General features: G+C 49.7%; 1 protein-coding gene across 1 annotated transcript in view; it reads right to left on the reverse strand.

Annotated features, from left to right (window-relative positions):
• Positions 1 to 21640, reverse strand: part of LOC130384217 (FH1/FH2 domain-containing protein 3-like) — a 91669-nt gene extending 70029 nt beyond the window's left edge. Inside the window, exons 1-3 of the mRNA XM_056592324.1 lie at positions 20989 to 21640; positions 14284 to 14390; positions 8555 to 8619 (exon numbers count right to left, since the gene is read on the reverse strand). Coding sequence (XP_056448299.1) covers positions 8555 to 8619; positions 14284 to 14390; positions 20989 to 21153 — 337 coding nt within the window. The 5' untranslated portion in view covers positions 21154 to 21640. The remainder of the gene's footprint in view (positions 1 to 8554; positions 8620 to 14283; positions 14391 to 20988) is intronic.
• Positions 21641 to 22354: the final 714 nt, after the last annotated feature.

Genomic DNA, 22354 nt, shown 5'->3' on the forward strand with positions numbered 1-22354 from the left:
GCGGTTAGGTGTTAAATGGGTTCGGTCTAAACAGGTGTATACGTATGAAAGTAACAAGTCTATCAACTGTACAATACTTTACATGTACAGGTCATTCATGAAATATCTGCGTTGGTGTTAAAACAATGTTTTCTGAATATAACACAGAACTGTCTGTAGAGAATGCCAGTGATGTCATTGCATTCTGTGGGTGAGACAGTTGGATGCATTCAAGCATCTTTCACATGTCAAAGTTTAAAGGCTTTTATGTTCGAAACCAAAGAAGGAAAACATTGGAGTGCTTTGTGTGTTCAATGATTGTTAAGCGACCGCTTAAAAAAGCCACACCGGTCATGAATGAAAAGTTCAGAATGGATTACGACAAAGTCACTGAAAGATAGGCTAACTTTGGGCAGCCAAAACCAGCCTTAACCCTATCCTTTACACAGACAAACACAATCCCAACCCCAGCCCCTTCACAGCCAACCTACCCCACACAAAACAAAGCACAAGTATTCCCCGCGTCGCTCCCAGCATCAGGACACACCACAGAGTTTCACTCTTCTTTCAAAGCCAAAGAAAAACGCAGAAATCATTGTTTCCAAAAAACAAATATTTGTCCAGGGCCTGTTGAACGCTTGTGATGAGCATGTTTTACAAACAAATTCAGAAATGGGTTATTTCAAATGACCGCCTTCAAAACACAGTAATCTCTGAAGAAATCCAAACAAATGGAGGTGACGTGATGAGAGGCAGGAGCAGGAACACGGGGAGCAGTGGGAGCATGTGGGCCGGACAGCCGGTTCCTACGGTTCAGCAGGCTGGCAGAGGGAGCGGACTTCAGACTCCCTCCACCATGTCCAGGCTGAAGCCCTGGATCCTGGTACCGACTCCAGTCCAGACTCGGGGTGAACCCAAACCCTAACCCTGACCAACCACAGGGACCCAGACAATCCCACGCTCACACACTTACCACCCTAACCCTAACCAACCACAAGGTACGCCACAATCCCACGCTCACACACTTAACCAAGAACGGGGGCCATGCTTATTGGGGTGTTTTCTTATTTGACGGCATCAGAAACACCCGGCGGAGCCTGGCCCGTCTCCTCTACTCTGAGTGGACTCCTCCAGTATTCATTTTTCAAATTGCAAAACATTTATTCAGACAGAATGAATGAATAAAAAAAAAGTGACTGAATAGAAGAAGAATGAATAGGAGTGAATGAATAGGCTAACAACATGAATAGGCTGAGGATGAATAGGCCACAGAGGCAGGCTGCTGTGGCGTTTCCTCTTGTAGTGTCGTTGAATAACGTGTTTCAGGAAGGCCTTCTTCCAAGCGTGCTGCTGTTGCAAATGCTCTGCAATCCCAACGTTGTGGAGGACATTTTCCACGAGCCACTGTCCAGACGGAGCTCCACACATCCACACACACCTCAACAACGGTGTCCCCCACACATCCACACACATCTCGCCGCCCGTGTCCCACACATCCACACACACATCCACAGACACCTCGCCACCGGTGTCCCACTCATACACAGACACACCTCACCAAAGGTGTCCCATCGTCCTAGCTTTGAAGTTCCTCGGAATGGCCCTTCTTTGTCCCCAGGAAACACGGCTTGAGGTTGGTCAGAGTAGAACATTCACAAACTATTGGCTGGAGACAACAGATTTGGATTGTGTAGTCTCTTGATTGACGACTTATTTCTTTAACTGTGACAAAGATACTTGGGCTTGCAGCCTGCGCACAAATCCATTCCGTGGGACTCTAAAGTATAGAACTAGATCATCTGAAGTCAATCCATGTTTCAGAAAGACTTTTTTTTTTTTAAACCTATGATTAATTTAAAATGAATCATTTCAATGAATCCCTGTTCGTTAATGTCTATGTTAAACTGAAGACATCGTCAGTCAACTGTTAATGAGTAGTGGCATTAATGAGTGCACAAGATAGTTACAGCTGACTAATCTACTTTCTGATTCAAACCAAGCCCCTCCACAATGACACCCCCCCCCCCCAACAGAGAGGAGGGTCCTTGATGGAGGGTGTCTCCATGGCAACAGGCTCTGCAGGGCTCCATTTAAACGCTGTCTACTTGAACAGGTCTGAATGCTCCTCAAATCATTAACCCGGTACGGTCCCTGAAGCCGCCGTGGTTAACAAGACTTCCCAGCGGGCCGCTGGCGATGTTAGCAAACTAACGGAGGGAGAATAGCCAGTGTGTAGTCAGCTACACACTGTAGCTGACTACACAGTGTGTAGTCAGCTACACACTGTGTCGCTGACCAAATGATCCACGCCTTCCCTGATGAAAACACACACAAATGAAGATGGTTGAAATATGGTTGCTGCAGTTAAACAAATCAATAATCTTCTAATATCTGGATGTTACAGACACTGCTGTTGTTTAGCTTTAATGTTAACTAACAATATTTGATATCAACAAGTAGTAGAGCAAAATGAAAGCGCTCCTTCACGCATGTGATACATATTTATGGGGTGTTTCATGCATTCCAGAACAACACTCCATCTGCCTCGGTCCAGGGTTCTATCGACTGAGTGCCATCTGGTACGACGGCGCAACAGTCAGGATATAAACCCTCCTGAAGCCTTCTTAATGCGTGTCTTATATATGTGTCCTAATGCCCGGCGTCCACATCACAGCAGCAGAGAGGGAGGGGGGTGGCGGGGGGGGAACCGCTGGGGGCAGACAGACGGCCGTGAGTCTGACAGAGCGGACGGACGGCCGTGAGTCTGACAGAGCGGACAGACGGCCGTGAGTCTGACAGAGCAGACGGACGGCCGTGAGTCTGACAGAGCAGACGGACGGCCGTGAGTCTGACAGAGCAGACGGACGGCCGTGAGTCTGACAGAGCAGACGGACGGCCGTGAGTCTGACAGAGCAGACGGACGGCCGTGAGTCTGACAGAGCAGACGGACGGCCGTGAGTCTGACAGAGCAGACGGACGGCCGTGAGTCTGACAGAGCAGACGGACGGCCGTGAGTCTGACAGAGCAGACAGACGGCCGTGAGTCTGACAGAGCAGACAGACGGGCGTGAGCCTTCTCGTGCTTCAGTGACACTCAGTCCTGTCAAACCGACCACAAAGCAGAGCCATAAACCACGAGCCGGAGAGAAATACTGAGAGTTACTCTATTGAATTAACAGATGGATCCAAACAATTCATACGTTTAATCAAAGCCTTAAATCGAGGCCCAGACATGATATAGTTTACCCTCACGAACGTTGATGCATATCTTAAACTTAAAGTTTAATTAAGTAATCCGTCTTTCCTTCGGAATAGTGAGACATGACTGAACTGTGCGTAGGAGGCTCCGTCTTGAGTACTTTAACAGCTTAGTTCAACTCTTAATGTAAACGGACATGAAACATACAATGCTCTCTGTAAGGAACAAACCGGGGTATCTCTAGTCTCCTTCCTCTCTACCCTGTTTAAAGTCTCCATCTACAGAGACACACCTGTCCAGATCACCCCAAAGAGGAGACACACCTGTCCAGATCACCCCAAAGAGGAGACACACCTGTCCGGATCGGCCCCAAGAGGGCGGTGGACTGAAATGTTTTGAATGACAAAAGTTATGCCTTACTGTCTTCTACAGTAAGGCAATAGCACATATGACTAGTTTGTGCTATTGACCGAAGTCACGGCTCCTCCATGCATGTCCCACTAGGTAACCATGGAGACGTAGTTCCTCCAGCACGTGGCCTGCATGTCCTACCGGTCAACATGGAGCCAGTAGATATAGCTCCTCCCCCATGTGGACGGAGCTCCTCCCCCATGTGGATGTAGCTCCTCCCCCATGTGGACGGAGCTCCTCCCCCATGTGGACGTAGCTCCTCCCCATTTGGATGTAGCCTCCCCATATGTGGATGTAGCCCCTCCCCCATGGGGACGTAGCTCCTCCCCCATGTGGATGTAGCCCCTCCCCATGTGGACGTAGCCCCTCCCCATGTGAATGTAGCTCCTCCCCATTTGGATGTAGCTCCTCCCCATGTGGACGTAGCCCTCCCCATGTGGATGTAGCCCCTCCCCATGGGTCCGGGCCTCTCTGTAGCCCCCCTCCCCCATGTGGACGTAGCCCCTCCCCCATGGGTCCGGGCCTCTCTGTAGCCCCTCCCCCATAGGTCCGGGTCTCTCTGTAGCCCCTCCCCCATGGGTCCGGGCCTCTCTGTAGCCCCTCCCCTGAGCGGTGACTGGCAGCTCTGAGTGGACTCACAATAGGAACCAGATGGGTTCTCAATATAAACGATGTGCATACCTTTTATACGTTTGTAAGCGAGAACATGCCAGCCAGTGTTTGCGTCCGTGTCTGGTTATGTTACAGGAGACCTGAATGTATACATTTGCGCGGCAAATGTTTAGAGCATATAATCAGTTGTTAAATACAAATTTGAGTCCCACTGTAATAATTGGCAGAGTGTGTTGTGGGCTTGAGGCACAAGGGGAAGAGAAGCACGCTTTATCCAGAGAAGAGGATGAGGCCTACTCAGAGCTCCGTAAGAGATCATAAAACCTTATATCGTGTATGAAGGAGAATAAAGCCCTATGAAACTAAGGTATATACAGTATATCTCGTCACTCTGCGTGGGTCGATGAATCAACCAAATCACCTCCTAGAAGCGATATATTCTACAAATATATCAGCTTTATGTCCGCTACGCTGCACCTCACTGAGTCGCCCACCCTGGTAGCGGGGACACAATAGCTATCTACATTTTAGTATTTAAAGTCTCCCACTGACAAAACAGGGACGGACTCAACTGCGACGTTAACCTGGTATCTGTTCTCTCCGTCAGACGTCGCCCTCAGTCCATGATCCTACTGTGGCTCGCTCTTTTGTGGAGCAGAGGATCGGGAGAGCCCGATCCATCGGACCGGACTCCGTCTGCCCGGGGTTTCCATGTTCCTCGTATGTTTTGAATCACCCCCCAGCCCCGCACCGCCCCCCCCCGCTTGTCCCCAGGCACTGGGACATGATGCAGCGTTAGATTGTATGGCTGGAATGCAAAAAATAGAGGGCCTGACATGACAGAGGGCGGGCTGCGATGTGGGAGGGCCCCAGGAGGGCGCCTCACGGGGCGAGCGCGCTCCAAACACACCAACCCCTGGACGGGCACTACAGCGTGCCAGACCGGCACCTCTCTGTGCGGGAGCGAGTTCTGAGCCGACTGTCAAACGTAACCCAGATCTCCGTTTAATTGGCTACTAAAAACACGAGCTGTTTTGGCTGCTTGTGGAATGATAACAGATAGATTTCAAACTGCGATCCCTCATATTAACGCTGGGTTGTTATGGGTGATGAAACCCTAGCAGGGAGCTGGCGCGATGAGAGGACGAGATAGCAGCTCTGCTGCTCAACATGAGCCTGCACGCCGTACGATGTTCATCGGCAGCCACTGTGCCGACATGCCCACGACGCCCCCTCGGACGAACACAACCGCTGCGCGCACACATACACACGCAAGGACGCACGCACGCACGCACGCACGCACGCACGCACGCACCCACCCAGAGAAAAACAAACACTAACATGCCTATGTGTCAGCCTCATGCAAAGCTTGCTCACAAACACAGAGGGCTATACCTACATATATGTGCATTATAATATTATACTATAACTCTATCATTAACTTTAGAGCTGGACAACAAGTGCAGCGAAACCTGCTACATTCTGGATAGCTGCTAAAGCTACAATATAACGCTAAAGTATGAAACCTTTGTGGTAGCGGCTAAAGCTCAAGTATTAAACATTGGTGGATAGCAGCTGAAGTAAACCTTTGTGTTAGTGTTAGCAACACGCGGAGGTTATTGTCACTACCCCGACCGCTGTGCAGGATAGAGAAGAGAGACGAAGTTCAAACTGAAAAAATAAACGGACACATGATACTGTCTTGTACAGATAACAGATAATTGGTAACTTTGATGATACTTTTCATCACACGCTACAATTCGATCATATTTGAAATAGAAAAGAAAATATGTTTTTTAATTTAAGCTTAATTTAATCACAAAGTCCCATTGAGGTTAGGCACCTCTTCTGCCAGAGAGGCCAGATAGCAGCACATTCACAAAACATGACCCTTTAGTCTAGACTCTACAGCACCAGCGTGTGCTTTTAATTTGAAATGTGCAGTACAGTCGATAGTCCTTACCCTTAAGGGGTTCAGTGAACCCTCAATTCATCTGGTAAACACTTTCCTTGTGTGTGTGTGTGTGTGTGTGTTCTGTGTGTGTTCTGTGTGTGTTCTGTGTGTGTGTGTGTGTGTGTGTGTGTGTGTGTGTGTGTGTGTGTGTGTGTGTGTGTGTGTGTGTGTGTGTGTGTGTGTGTGTGTGTGTGTGTGTGTGTGTGCTAATGACTGTGATTAGAAGAGACTGGATAAGCCTTTAGTATTGGGCACGCATTAGACACACACACACACACACACACACACACACACACACACACACACACACACACACACACACACACACACACACACACACACACACACACACACACACACACACACACACACACACACACACAAACACAATCAGCTGAGCTGTGAAATTGACATCTCTGAAACGCTGATAGTTTTGTCCACCATGAACATCACAGCTGAAGTCTTAATGTGTCCGGAGGTTTCAGATTACATCGAGAGTCTGAACCACCGGACCAGGGATCACCAAAAGGACCACAAACAACTCACCCCTGTTTCAAATGTAAGGTCATTAACCCCCACCTTCTATTTCCAAACCTTATAACATTTGATAAAACATTCTTTTAAACATAGCAAACAACTAATTACTAACCAACAACGTGTAACAGTTCTGGTCATTTTGACGTTGGTGCTCTGAAGTGCTTCATTCTAGGACCGCCAACCCGGGAGAATGATCTATTCTACAGATGATTGACCAGCTGCAGACCAGCTCATCTCCCCGGGCCCCGTGGAGCCACACGCTGAATCCTACAGGGTCTCCTACGGACCCAAGGAGACGACAGAACGGAGAAGGCAGCCAATAGGAGGCTGACGAAGGCTTGGAGTGAGGAACACGGCGGAGAACATGAGCGGGCTTTGAGGGGTTAGTGAGGACCCAGCCTCTGTTGTGTGGGGTCTCTACCCTCCAGTCCGTCCTGGGGTGTGGGGGGGGGGGGCTCCCCAGTGTTGGGGGTCAGGGTCCCACTGTGGATCGGACAGCATTAATCAGCCAGTATCCCCCCCCCCCCCCCCCCCCCCCCCCACATCCCTTCAGGGTATTTGCGCCCCCGTTGCCCGGGGCAACCGGAGTAAGCGCCTGCTCCACTGAGGCTGAAACGTCTGTGAGACCCACAATGCAACAGTGAGCTGCTACAGCTTACAGCTCCGATAAACCAGAGGGGGGGGGGGGGGGTGTGTGTGTGGGGGGGGGGGGGGGCAACAGGTGGCTGTCAACTTAGAGGAGAGAGAAGGCAGCATCCGCTTAGAGGAGAGAGAACCTTCTGTCAACACTCCCCGGACCCTCACCCTGTCACCACCGGGACCCTCACCCTGTCACCACACCCCTAGGACCCTCACCCTGTCACCACCGGGACCCTGACCCTGTCACCACCGGGACCCTCACCCTGTCACCACCGGGACCCTCACCCAGTCACCACCGGGACCCTCACCCAGTCACCACTCCCCCGGGACCCTCACCCTGTCACCACCGGGACCCTGACCCTGTCACCACCGGGACCCTCACCCTGTGAACACCGGGACCCTCACCCTGTGAACACCGGGACCCTCACCCTGTCACCACCGGGACCCTCACTCTGTCACCACCGGGAACCTCACTCTGTCACCACCGGGACCCTCACCCTGTCACCCCCGGGACCCTCACTCTGTCACCACCGGGACCCTCACCCTGTGAACACCGGGACCCTCACCCTGTCACCACCGGGACCCTGACCCTGTCACCACTCCCCCGGGACCCTCACCCTGTCACCACCTGGGATCCTCACCCACTCACAAACCAGGACCCTCACCCTGTCACCACCGGGACCCTCACCCTGTCACCACTCCCCCGGGACCCTCACTCTGTCACCACCGGGACCCTCGCTGTCACCACCGGGACCCTCACTCTGTCACCACTCCCCCGGGACCCTCACCCTGTCACCACCTGGGATCCTCACCCACTCACAAACCAGGACCCTCACCCTGTTCGTGTGTGTGTGTGTGTGTGTGTGTGTGTGTGTGTGTGTGTGTGTGTGTGTGTGTGTGTGTGTGTGTGTGTGTGTGTGTGTGTGTGTGTGTGTGTGTGTGTGTGTGTGTGTGTGTGTCCCTGGCCCCTGCTGTTGTTCTTCTATCACAGCACATCCTGTGGTCGGGGGGGTCTCGGACCACGGTCCGAGACCCCATTACCTCCTCACCAGCTCGTTATCACAGCTCAGGGTCACCATGAGGCCCGCAATCTGGGCTCATTATCAGCCATTATTTCACCACAAGCATAATATGAGGCCAGTGAGGGTGATAATAGAGAGGTATGCTGCCGGGTCTGTGTGGTGGGACAGGACGAGGACAGAGTGCCGGAGCCAGCGGACTCACCGATGCAGGCGTGGACTCGGACAGACAGCTGCATGCGCAGCACGATGCTGTGCTTCTTGCCTCTCCTGTGGAGAAAGGAAAGACAGAAGGTCAATCTTTATGCAAACATCGATCTTCAAATGATAACATTGGTGTTTAACAAGCAAATAGGCTCATACAAAGAGTGTGATTTTACTTTGTTAAATAAATGATTTTGACTGAGTGATAGCATTCATGTGTCTTCGGACGAATGCCCTCTGGTGACCAATCTGTTGTTTGAGGAAACCACAACAGGGTTAAGAGAGAGAGAGGGAACACTGAGAACGGGACCACTGATATCTCCCCCGCGCCATGGCTTCTGAAGCAAGCAGCTCCTACCACCTAGTGCCTAGCTCCTAGCTTATAGCTCCACCTAACCCTAACCCTAGCTCCGCCTTAACCCTAACCCTAGCTCCGCCTTAACCCTAACCCTAGCTCCGCCTTAACCCTAACCCTAGCTCCACCTTAACCCTAACCCTAGTTCCACCTTAACCCTAACCCTAGCTCCACCTAACCCTAACCCTAGCTCTGCCTTAACCCTAACCCTAGCTCCACCTTAACCCTAACCCTAGTTCCACCTTAACCCTAACCCTAGTTCCACCTTAACCCTAACCCTAGCTCCACCTTAACCCTAACCCTAGTTCCACCTTAACCCTAACTCTAGTTCCACCTTAACCCTAGCCCTAGCTCCAGCCTTGTTAAGCTGCCCCTTAACCCTAGTTGCCCAGGCCAGGGAGGCTTCATGCCTGGATGGACCCCTCCTGGGCCCCCCGATTGTAAAACATCCCATAATGTGGGCCCGCAGAGACTGAAGTGGGGAGCAGAGAGGCAACAGTTTACCTCATAGTTGGAAACCAGTCAAACCAGTGCTTTCCCTCAGTGGCCAATTAATGACGGACATGAAGCTGGTGCAGCTAGTGCCCCCTGGATCAGCAGAGCTCCGAAGGTTCTGTAGGTTCTGGTTCTTTACTGACTGATAATGTTCTCTAAGTTCTGGTTCTTTACAGATTGATAATGTTCTGGGTCTTTACTGACTAATAGTGTTCTGGTTCTTTACTGACTGATAATGTTCTGGGTCTTTACTGGCTGATAGTGTTCTGGTTCTTTACAGCCTGATATGATCTCTAAGTTCTGGTCCTTTAAAGACTGATAGTGTTTTGGTTCTTTACAGATTGATAATGTTCTGGTTCTTTACTGACTGATAATGTTCTGGTTCTTTACTGACTGATAATGTTCTGGGTCTTTACTGGCTGATAGTGTTCTGGTTCTTTACTGACTGATAATGTTCTGGTTCTTTACAGCCTGATATGATCTCTAAGTTCTGGTTCTTTAAAGACTGATAGTGTTTTGGTTCTTTACAGACTGATGATGTTCTGGTTCTTTACAGACTGATAATGTTCTCCGAGTTCTGTTTATTTACAGACTGAAAATGTTCTGTTTTGGATGGAAAGGCGCACACACACACACACACACACACACACACACACACACACACACACACACACACACACACACACACACACACACACACACACACACACACACACACACACACACACACACACACACGGTAAAGAATGATAAAGTTGTGCTTTGCAGTCTGTTAATATTATCCTACCCTCATCTGGAGTTAAAGTTGCACTTTTTGTTTTCCGTAAACATTACTTGGTTAGTTCAACCTCTGACCCGGTCCCTCAGGGTCCACAGACGACATTAAACTCACCAACAATAAAACAATATATAGGCAGTAGGAAAAAGTTAACAGGATAGGAAAATATGGAAAGCAGCCTTCTGGAACTTGACTCGTGAGACATTTAATAGATACGACAAATAAAGCTATTACTGTAAATTAATCTGACAAATAAACTGTGTGTATATTCGTCATACACTCAATAAATAAAGTTATAACTGTATCTATAAGACTCGGGGGGATTGAAATATTTCTGCTATGTGAATTGTAAATCATCTAAGATTGAGTAGATATGACGGCCGAATCAGCCTGTAGCAGGCTGAAACTATTACGGAGTCAATAACACACACACACACACACACACACACACACACACACACACACACACACACACGCACACACGCACACACGCACACACGCACACACGCACACGTACAGCGTTCATATACCAATCATCTGTCAAAATCACCTGACAAGGCATCAAGTAAAACCCCAACACCTAATTGGTAACATGTGCTTCACACAACACCTCCCCCGCCATCCCCAACACCTCCCAGACCTTCCTCCAAGCCTCCGGGCCCACTTCCGGTTCCTTTCGCCGTGCGGGGCTCTGGGAGCAGGTGTCCAGTGGGCCGCCCGGTCCTCACACAGACCCGGACGACACAAGCGGCCTCTCTTTCTATCGCCGAGGGACGGCCAGACCGGGGGCCACACGAGTGACGCATCTTCTGAACGCCAGCCCTAAGGGACCGTCTGCGTGAGGTCAGAGACCCAGAGGGACGTCGCCCAACCCGACCCGGGGACGGGGGGACGAGGGGGTGTGGTGTGGGGGTCCCTGGGTCTGAAGCCCCCCTAAGCGGTCAGCGATGTCATTCACACACGGATGCAAGCTGATTTTAGTGTTTAAGATGCAAGATCTTAGACACACCTAGAGAGTGGAAGCATTTTAACTTAGGTGTGATAATTGTGGACTGAAATCTAAATGTATCCGTTCGTCATTGAGACTTTCCCTGGTTAAATAAAGGTTTGATAAAAAATAAACAGGATGTTCGCGGATGTAAAGGTCCGATCTTTTTCAATTTGGAATGGTTCCACTGGTTTAAGCTAGCATGCTTGTGCCCTTAACTGGTTCTGGACCGGACCAGGACTGAGGTGCTTGTTTAGGAAATTATTCACGCAACTAATTGAACATAACAGGAAACAAGCGCCTAGAAATAGCAATCTAAGGCTGAACAGCTGATAGCCTGCGTTAGCTTGTTGCCAAGGCGTTGTAGCCACACATGAGAGAACCCAGGGTGAGCGAGGCTCCCGCTGTCGTGAAGAATGACCTCCTCAGTAGAAGCAGAGGTGAGACACAGAGTTACAAGGAAAGGTAAATCGCCTCTCGTTTAAAATCTCAGCGATCATCCAGACGAACGTGGCAAGGCAGTGGGAGTCGCGATGTCAGGTGATCAACACCATCAAACCAAGCGGGGGGAACGGGCCCACGACTAATGAACGACGTGTTATCACAGAATAATGGTCCAACCCCCCCCCCCCCCCCCGCCCCATAGCGGCACGGGAGGGAACCACTGGGAGTCAACGCTGGTTTTAATGGCACACGGTTAAACCGGCTGCAGCCAGTTGGCCGGGAGCCCTGGCTGAGGGCCGTGTCTCCGACGGCAACCAGACGACCACTCTCCCCTCGCTCACTAGACGCTCACGAGACCCGTCTCAGAACCGGGGGACCCATCGCCGCCGCTCGCAACGTTCCACAGAAACACCCGAGCTGGAGAGCAGTTTGTAAATTCCAGCGCAGGCAAGTAAATCCACGGGTATTTGTGGTCTGAGCCGACCAGGACCGCCGTGCCAACCGCGGGTTTGACATCAGCCATCAACTTGTTCACAGCGCGAGGGCACGCCAACACGGTCCAGGCAGCGCTGACCCCCCGCCCATATAAGGCAGCGAAACGCGGAGGGAATGAAGGTTTTTATAACTCTGCCGCTGCGCTGCCAGGTCTGAAGGGGGCTAGCTTCAGAGCAGCGCGTCGGGTTTGAATCCCGTGTTCGTCGGCTCCGTTTGGCACCGCTGGGTTTGAGGGAGTGTGAGTGAACCCGTGTTGGGGTACTGTTCAAGGTGTTGAGGGACCACTCCATGCTATTGGGGGCGTGAGGCTCAGGAGGTAGAGCAGGTTGGCTGGTCACCGGAAGGTTGCTAGTTCGATCCCCGGCTCCTCCTAGCTGAGTGTCGAGGTGTCCCTGAGCGAGACGCCTCACCCTGACTGCTCCTGACGAGCTGGCTGTCGCCCTGCATGGTTGACCCCGACCTCAATGTGTGCATGAATGGGTGAATGTTAGGCGATATTGTTAAGTGCTTTGAGTGGCCACAAAGCTCAGTAGAAACACAGTGCATTCACCATTTATAGGGGTACGATGAAATCATTCCACCTGTTTGGCTGGGCAGACAAGGTATCTAAGATGCCAAAATGGATGGACGCCATACTACCTTAACAACAGTCACACCTTACTCCAGGGCAGATGGTGGGACACGTAATGACTTCCTTAAGTACGACCTCTTGATTTAATGTCTATGAATAACAAATGATATTCTTGGTTTATTTATTAACGGTGCGTCCACTAGAGTAGCCGACGTATTTAATAATCAATACCAAATGAAGAGCCAACAATGCATCTCTTTCATATAGAATAGGAACATGTGTTGGTTCATTGGATCATTCAACAAAGGACAGATATAGAGTCCATATGGTGATGAATAGTTTTGATGTATTAAAGGTGCAGTATGAAGTAGCAAAGTGGGGATATTTTCCAACATTGCGTCTGGAGCGAGCTCGAAATACTAAATCTTGCATATTGTAACTCTTAGTGATTTGAAGCATAACATACAGACTTATGCTGCCAGAATGATTTGCTGTCTTTCCATCTTTTCATTCGTGTTCTACTTTAAGAAGTAATCCTGCAGAGAGCGAGCAGATATACCACGGCATCTGAAACTCATCCAGCTAAACCAGCTAACACTTGTTCAATCAGAGAGACACGCTAAACCAATCTCTCTCTAATAAAACAAGTCTCCAGCACTTGAGTTCTGAGTGATCAACTGGGTTTATTAATAACTAGTTCTTTGTTTTGTGGCTCCCAGCCGAACCAGCAGGGCAGAGAACATACAACACCTTCCCACTAAGACCATTTACCTTCGACTTCTGCACAGGGTATCCTGGCATTCAGCCACTCTTCAACCGACCAATAGAGAAACGATTCCACCAAGTGAACAGACATAAGGGGTCGAAGGAAAACAAAGAGAGGGACAGACAGAAGGACAGGAAGACAGACAGACAGAGATACTGTTAAAGAGACAGAAATACATAGATAGAAAAACAGCAGATAGCAGACAGGAAAGACAGCCAGACAGAGATGCTGTTAAAGCAATAGAAGAGACAGACAGAGATATCAGACAGACAGACATATCAGACGGATAGACATATCAGACAGACAAACAGCAATGTTGTCAGTCGGAAAGACGGACAGCGATACTGTTGAAGCGATAGAAGAGAAAGACAGACATATCAGACAGACAGACATAACAGACAGAGAAACATAGAGCAGATAAAAAGACAGACAGACAGAGATACTGTTATGGCAATAGAAGAGATAGACAGACATATCAGACAGACAGACATATCAGACAGACCAACAGCGAGATGGGCAGACAGAAAGACAGACAGAGATACTGTTAAAGCGATAGAAGAGACAGACAGACATATCAGACAGACATAACAGACAGAGAAACATTGAGCAGATAAAAAGACAGACAGACAGAGATACTGTTAAAGCGATAGAAGAGATAGACAGACATATCAGACAGACAGACAGACAGAGAAACATTGAGCAGATAAAAAGACAGACAGACAGAGATACTGTTAAAGCGATAGAAGAGATAGACAGACATATCAGACAGACAGACAGACAGACAGACAGACAGCGGGCAGATAGCGAGCCAGAGAGGGGTGAGTGGGCGTGGTCCTACCCTCCGTCCACCTGGAAGCCCTCCAGCTCGTCCCTCTGCTCGGCCAGGGTAGAGTCCAGGTCCAGGTAGCTCCCATTGTGGGACAGCTGGAGGGCGCAGTCATCAAGCTGGGGACAGAGAGAAGACGTTTTGATTACCTATATCACTGAGGGATCTCCTGTAACAGGACGGGAGGGGTTGGACTGATCGTAAGGTTCATATACGTCGATTCAATTCAATTAAATCACAGGTACAGTCCCAAAGGGCTTAACATTAGGCAACCCCTCTGACCCTAACACCCCAGTGAGTAAGAAAACACTGGCATTAAAATGTTTGTAGATGGAGATTATTGCGTTTTTGTTTGGAAATGAAAAGCATCTTAACCATTGTACTGAAGTACACATAGTATATATTGAAGTGGGTGTAGGGCTGCTTGATTATGGGAAAAATCATAATCAGGATTATTTTGGTCAATATTGAAATCACGATTATTCAAACGATTATCTTTGAGTTTGAAAACATGTATTTATTCAGCATGTCTCTCCCAAAAAAATCTTTGGAACTGAGAACTTTGAAATTTCGCCTTGAAGAAATACACAAAATGGTCAAAAAGAGAATGTTCCAATCTAAAATAATGTACAGATATGTATCCAGCTGTTCTGCCCTTTCTATAAAACATAAAATAAAAAGAAAATAAAAAAGAAAACAAATCAAAATTCGATTAATGGCCCAGCCCTAAGTGGGTGTGACTCAAACAGATCAGGTAATCCTGACCCGAGGACTAGATAAGCTCTCCTTGGTGGCTCCTGTTGAGTTTGGCCCCTCACGGCCCCGGTCATGGGGTTACAAGCAAGAGCCCTTCATGCAGCTCCAGTTCAGCAGCCCACTCAACGGTGCTGCTCCCTCGTCTCGCATCTCAGACTCAAGATCGGCCTCTCAAGTCGGATGGCCGACCGGCTCAAACCTGGGTGATTTCCCTCTCAAACTCTCTGAGACACTAACACATGGTGCCATGGCTTTAAGGACTCGGCGGTCAGATTAACCTATTTATACCCGATCCTGTTAGAGTCAGACCTCAGCAGACGGCAGGGCTGAGGACAGGAACCAGGGGGTCAGGAGTCTGGCCCTGGCCTTGGCTTTGTCCCCGGTGCGTGCACGGTCCCCAACGTGCACAGTGTCCCCTCCACGTGCACTGTGTCCCCTCATCCACGGGCAAGGTGTCCCCTTCACATGCACAGTCTACCCTAACGTGCACGTGTTTCCTAACGTGCACTGATCCAATGAGATCTTTTCTCCAGCTTTGTAATAATATTGTTTCACTATTGCGCTAGTATAGACCCAACTTTTTGCTAATTTAGGGCTATTATCGGGAAACATCAAACTCCCATAATCATTAGAATCGTAATGGCAGTGTTTTGTTAAATACTTTGGAAGCCGGGCTGGCGTCAGGCTCCATCTACTCGTGACTTGATTGAATCTGGTGGAGAAGCTGAGAAAGACATCAGTGCTCAGAATGCTTTGATGTGTGTAATCGCTCTGCTTGTTCTACTCCACAGCACTCAGGGTCTCAAGGACTGAAGGGAAACATCTGCTGGGGAAGACAATCCTCGTTCTCTGGTCCCCAGGTCCGACTCGCTCCCTCGCCCTCCTGCCCGCTCTCTAACTTACCCCTCTGAGCACTAATTAACCCTCTTAGCAGTAACTAACCCCAGGAACAAAAACACCTGGAGATCACAGCCCTGTGAGGTCATTGTAGAAGAAGCCAGTCTCATTCTTAACGCTTTCTCTTCTGTTTTTACGACACGTTTTGAACTAAAAGCACATTCTGATGACATGAAAGCCGGGCCCACTGAGCACGGATGCGGTCCGCACAGCCGAGGGGACGGCACGTCAGGCCGAGAGTGGAAGAGGACGCGGAACGAGCCCAAAGCCACAAGGGCGAGCCCGAGGGCGGGAGGGGTGTGGGAGCGCAGTGTCGGGCCAGACTAACGGAGAGGTTCAGATGGAGAAGCTCATTAAGCCCAGGCATGAGAGCGGAGCGAGGTCCACCCGCTCCACGGCCGCCGAGACACCACAACCAAGGGAGGAGGAGCGGACTGGAGCCGGACGTCTGGCACGAGCTCAGAGCGAGACGCTGCCGTCCGCTCTGAGCGTGGGGTGGATGGCGTCTGGGTCACACCGAGAGCCGCTGTAAAACAGGGTTGAGACGTTGTGTGAACCCTGTGTCAGGGCACTTGAGCCTGTAGTGCTGACCCTTAACGCCAAGGTCATGTTGGAACAGCCCCCCGTCTCGGTTCTCCTCTCCCGTCTGTCCCTGCGTCTGAGCGTTGTACCCACTTCCTGCCGTGTCACGGCCTGAAGTAAACAGCCACGTTAAACCCTGCAGCCGAGCTGGAACCAGTAATTAGACAAACGTTGATCCAAAGAAAGGCTTTTCCGGCGCACGGTTGGGACGAGTCCGTCTGCCAGTACCCAGCAGGGTACGCCTCTTATGAGCCGCGGCAAAGAGTCGATAGATCCAGATGTGTTCATTCACAAATCCATCCAATCACCCATCTGATCGTGGATCAATCCATCCAGACCTGGACCTAAAGGCTGCATCGTGGATGCTGGTTTCCTCTGCGTTCTGTAGCCTAACGTAGCCGATGTGACAGGGCTCCGCCTCTCCTCCAGCAGCAGTGTCCTGCAGACACCACATCGTCGACCGAGGAGGCTTCCTCCAGCGGCCCCGGAGCCCGGGCCAGAGGCGGCTCCGCGAGGGCCAAGTCCGGAGGAACCACCACAAGGTTCTGCTCACACACTGAGGTCTGGCCTCTGCCGCCGACCGGCATACTGTGGTCCTCTGGCCTGAGGAACTAAAAATAAACACCATGCAATTTTCAATTTCAGAACACTATCTCACTCCAAATATCTTCTGTGCGCCTCTGCGGAAGGTCAACCTCTCCTTCATTGTTGTTGGAGTAGGAGGCCGGTCATCATTGGTCTTTATTGGCAGTTCTGGTAAACGTATCGTTTGTTAAATCAGAGATACAGACGGTAAACATCTTTAAAGGATTAAAGTGAGAGTGTATTGTTATAAGTTGTGGCCTCATTCTAAGGCCCTCTTATTGGAGTACACGGCACGCATGACAGAGCAACCACAAGCAGAACGTATGGATCCACGTCCTCCCAGCATGTGGTCGAGGCTATAACGATTTACTACAGCCAAGTTGTGTGTGTGTGTGTGTGTGTGTGTGTGTGTGTGTGTGTGTGTGTGTGTGTGTGTGTGTGTGTGTGTGTGTGTGTGTGTGTGTGTGTGTGTGTGTGTGTGTGTGTGTGTGTGTGTGTGTGTGTGTGTGCAGCAATCACACCACAGAACACTATGTCAGACCATGAGAGCCACAAGCCTACATAACAATGTGTAGAGGAATTCAGGAGTCCTTTGACAGGAATGATAGACAAACCTGTATTTTACAGCATTTAGCTGAACTTCTCATTATGGAACGCTGTAATTTCCTCTGAATATTTTGCAGGAAGGCATGGGTGCCAAAGAAGGCCCTCAGAAGCCCTTCAGACCAAGGGGACGTCCTGTGTCTCCTTCAGCCGGGCCACAACAGCTTCTAATGCATGACATCCAGTCCATTGTACTACAGAATCAGCAAGTGCTGTTTTACTTAATATTTCATACGCAGAGGTAAAAAAACATCTACGATAGCGGCCCTCACATCTGGGATCAGCAGTCTGTGTTGAAAGGACCATAACTCATTTATATTGAAGGGCTGAGTCAGAAAGAGCCTGGTCATAGTTTCCATCGAGAGAAGAGCAGCACACTATCTGTGGTCGAACTGCTGAGCTATAGAAGACCTACACTGCATAGACTGTCAGTAAGCAGACATACACTGCATAGACAGTCAGTAAGCAGACATACACTGCATATACAGTCAGTAAGTAGACCTACACTGCATAGACAGTCAGTAAGCAGACCTACACTGCATAGACAGTCAGTAAGCAGACCTACACTGCATAGACAGTCAGTAAGCAGACATACACTGCATAGACAGTCAGTAAGCAGACCTACACTGCATAGACAGTCAGTAAGCAGACCTATACTGCATAGACAGTCAGTAAGCAGACCCACATTGCATAGCAGGTCAGTAAGTAGACCTTCACTGAATAGACAGTCAGTAAGTAGACATACACTGCATAGACAGTCAGTAAGCAGACCTACACTGCATAGACAGTCAGTAAGCAGACATACACTGCATAGACAGTCAGTAAGCAGACCTACACTGCATAGACAGTCAGTAAGCAGACCTACACTGCATAGACAGTCAGTAAGCAGACCCACATTGCATAGCAGGTCAGTAAGTAGACCTTCACTGAATAGACAGTCAGTAAGTAGACATACACTGCATAGCAGGTCAGTAAGCAGACCTACACTGCATAGACAGTCAGTAAGTAGACCTTCACTGCATAGACAGTCAGTAAGCAGACCTACACTGCGTAGACAGTCAGTAAGTAGTCCTACACTAGACAGTCAGTAAACAGACCTACACTGCATAGACAGTCAGTAAGCAGACCTACACTGCATAGACAGTCAGTAAGTAGACATACACTGCATAGCAGGTCAGTAAGCAGACCTACACTGCATAGACAGTCAGTAAGTAGACCTTCACTGCATAGACAGTCAGTAAGCAGACCTACACTGCATAGACAGTCAGTAAGTAGTCCTACACTAGACAGTCAGTAAGTAGACCTACACTGCATAGACAGTCAGTAAGTAGTCCTACACTAGACAGTCAGTAAGTAGACCTACACTGCATAGACAGTCAGTAAGCAGACCTACACTGCATAGACAGTCAGTAAGTAGACCTACACTGCATAGCAGGTCAGTAATGGCAGAAACAAGTCAGTACACTGTGATATGAGGAAATCAGTCGGTAGACTGTGACATGGCAGAACCAGTCGGTACACGGTGACATGACGAACCAGTCGGTGCACGGGGACATGGCAGAAACAGTCGGAGTACGTTGACATGGCAGAAACCAGTCAGTACACGGTGACATGGCAGAAACCAGTCGGTACACGGTGACATGGCAGAAACCATTCAGTACACGGTGACATGGCAGAAACCAGTCAGTACACGGTGACATGGCAGAAACCAGTCGGTACACGGTGACATGGCAGAAACCAGTCGGTACACGGTGACATGGCAGAAACCAGTCGGAGCACGGGGACATGGCAGAAACCAGTCAGTACACGGTGACATGGCAGAAACCAGTCGGAGCACGGTGACATGGCAGAAACCAGTCAGTTCAACGTGGACGACCACCACTTTTGTTTTTGCTTTCCCAGATCTCCGATGAATCACCGGTGGGCTGACGAGCTCTGGAGGAGCTCAAGGAGACCTTGACCCCTGGGTTAGCGCTAGCAGCTAGCCGCTAGCCATGCAGCTGAGGAGACGGGTTTAGGGGACCAGACCCAGGGGACAGGGTTCAGGGGACTAGACCGTGACCCTGGCCCTTGGGACAGGGGAGTAGACCCTGGCCCTGGTCCTGGGTTCAGCTGACGGTTGCTGTGTCGGCCCCCAGGCCACCATGTGCAGCATGTCCTATTTATACCCGCCTAAACCAAGCTTCCTAAAACACCCGCTGACACGACCGAGCGGGGGGGCGGGGACGGGGGGGGGGGCGGGGGAAGGTGTCACACCACCGGCCGGTACGCCGAGCGGCCTGAAAGTGTATGTCCGTCCGTACGGCTCCTTCTCCCCGGAGCGAGCGCTGAACCACCCAGGCCCCATCACCTGGGGCCTCCTCCTCTACACTCAGAGCACCGCAAGCCTTTTGTCTGTTCATTCTGTCTGCTTTCCCCCCCTCTCCCTCTCCCTCTCTCTCTCTCTCTCTCTCTCTCTTTGCCTCTCTCTCCCTCTCCCCCCCTCTCTCTCTCTCTCTATCCTTCCCTCCCTCCCTCTATCTTCCCTCTCTCTCTCTCTCTCTCTCTCTCTCTCTCTCTCTCTCTCTCTCTCTCTCTCTCTCTCTCTCTCTCTCTTTTCCATCTCTCTCTGGTGGAAGGTTTGCCATCGCTTGCTGATCAAAGGGAGGGGGAGAGAGAGAGAGAGAGAGAGAGAGAGAGAGAGAGAGAGAGAGAGAGAGAGAGAGAGAGAGAGAGAGAGAGATTGAGCCATGCTCCTGGTACCCAGATCTTCCTGAGGTTGCTCTGTCTTTTTCCTCACCTTTAACAGTCTGTCCCAACCTATCAGGTGAGACGTGGTCTGTCTCGACCTATCAGGGGAGACGTGGTATTAACCTCCACCTTTAACAGTATATGCCTCAACCTACCCCAATGCTCAAAAACAACAACATGTGAAAACTATTTATGAACAGAAACAATGTTGAGAAAACATATGTTGAACTGAAATTAATAAAATGATACATTCCACAGAACCACGCAAACACAACTCCACGCGGAGAGGACGGCAGAGCTTCTGGTGAACATTAATCCGCTCCACTGATTGATGGCTGATTACTGATTGACATCCGGACCTCATTCTGGACCCCCCGCAGCGTCCCGCTCCCCCGAGCTGATATTAGCCTACTGTTACAGAAAGACTCGAGGGCCTACCCCATGCTGGGTGTACCTTACTCTATTGTATCACATCAATGGGAAAGTGTCCTGTAATCAATAACAAAGTCCATCCCTTACTTTAGGTTAAACATTAGGTTTAATATTGTCAGGGGAGAAACATACCTTGTGAGGGGCTTTGAGAAGCCGGTGAACTCCAGCGATCTGGTTGATCAGGGGAATCTCTTCCCTGAACGAGTACTGCGGAGGTCTGCTGGGCTCGGGGAAGCTGGTGCTGTTGAACGGATCGGTATCATCCAGGAACTGGACCCTGCACACTAGCGTGGCCATGGTGCAGCCATGCAGCGCGACGCACAACTAATAGAAACGAGTCGATGCGCCACGAAACCACAGAACGGTCTGCAGGAGGAGAGCGATCCAGAGGACACGTCTTCTTCAGCCCTGCGGTCCCTGAGACCTCCGAGACGGCTCCATTCCTAAAGAGGATTCCGGGGAATCATAGCCTACTTATGTCCACTTTGCTCACACCCATGGCTCTTCTTGTGAGGGATGCCTGTGAAATGTTTCGTTAAGTCCCGCACCGTCCCCTTTCGATTTGAGCAGGGCAGTATCCAATTCCATAAATATATAATATATATATGTGTATATATATATATCCAATACCCTTTCCAAAGGGATTACGGCGGTTCAGGTGCTGACGGGACTGCTGCACTGAGCAGATAATCTGTGAACGTGGGGATGAACCAAACGGCTTCCAGCGCCTCCTGAAGAGTGAGCGGCCAATGCTTCGTCAGGCTCCAGCCGGCTGGTCCTCTCCTCTGAGTAACATCGACCTCCAGTGGGCGAGGCGATGAGTGCCCTGGATAGAGACGAGGGGACGGTCAAACAGACCGATAATAACACAATTATTCACTCGTACGCGTTAATTCATATGAATATTAATGCTTTAACGAGGCATTCCCGTCATACATACATTATTGAATTCATGCATCCGTTCATAAATAAATAATAAGAAAATATACTCATATTAGTATTTTTTTAGTAGCTACTAAGTTTAGCAAAGAATTACTAATTACTAATGCACAAAAAATATATTTGATAAGAAAATATATTAATTTTAGCATATTAGAATGGTATTAGAGGAGGCTACTTTTTAAATGTATACGCGTGGATGTCTAACTAAACACAGTGAACAGGTGAAGCACAGTGAACATATTTTCCTTAAAGGTCCCATGGCATGAAAATCTCACTTTATGAGGTTTGCAGCCTGCCGCCGGTTGCCTCGAGGCACCACCGCCACGAAGCACGGCAGCAGGCAGCGCGCGGTTCAGTCCGACAAAGTCGTTTGTGATTCATAATATCGTCTGGAGGCGCACACAGCTTTTGGCCGTGATAATATGTATTATATGATATAGATATCTATGTATGATATTATTTAGATAGAGCACAAGGACTGTGACGCGAGTGTACACTTCCTTGTTATTTGGATAACCGTTCTGCTGTTGTTGTTATGGCGCATAACATGTCGGAC

This window comes from Gadus chalcogrammus, chromosome 6 (genome assembly GCF_026213295.1).
Source record: "Gadus chalcogrammus isolate NIFS_2021 chromosome 6, NIFS_Gcha_1.0, whole genome shotgun sequence".
NCBI lineage: Eukaryota > Metazoa > Chordata > Actinopteri > Gadiformes > Gadidae > Gadus > Gadus chalcogrammus.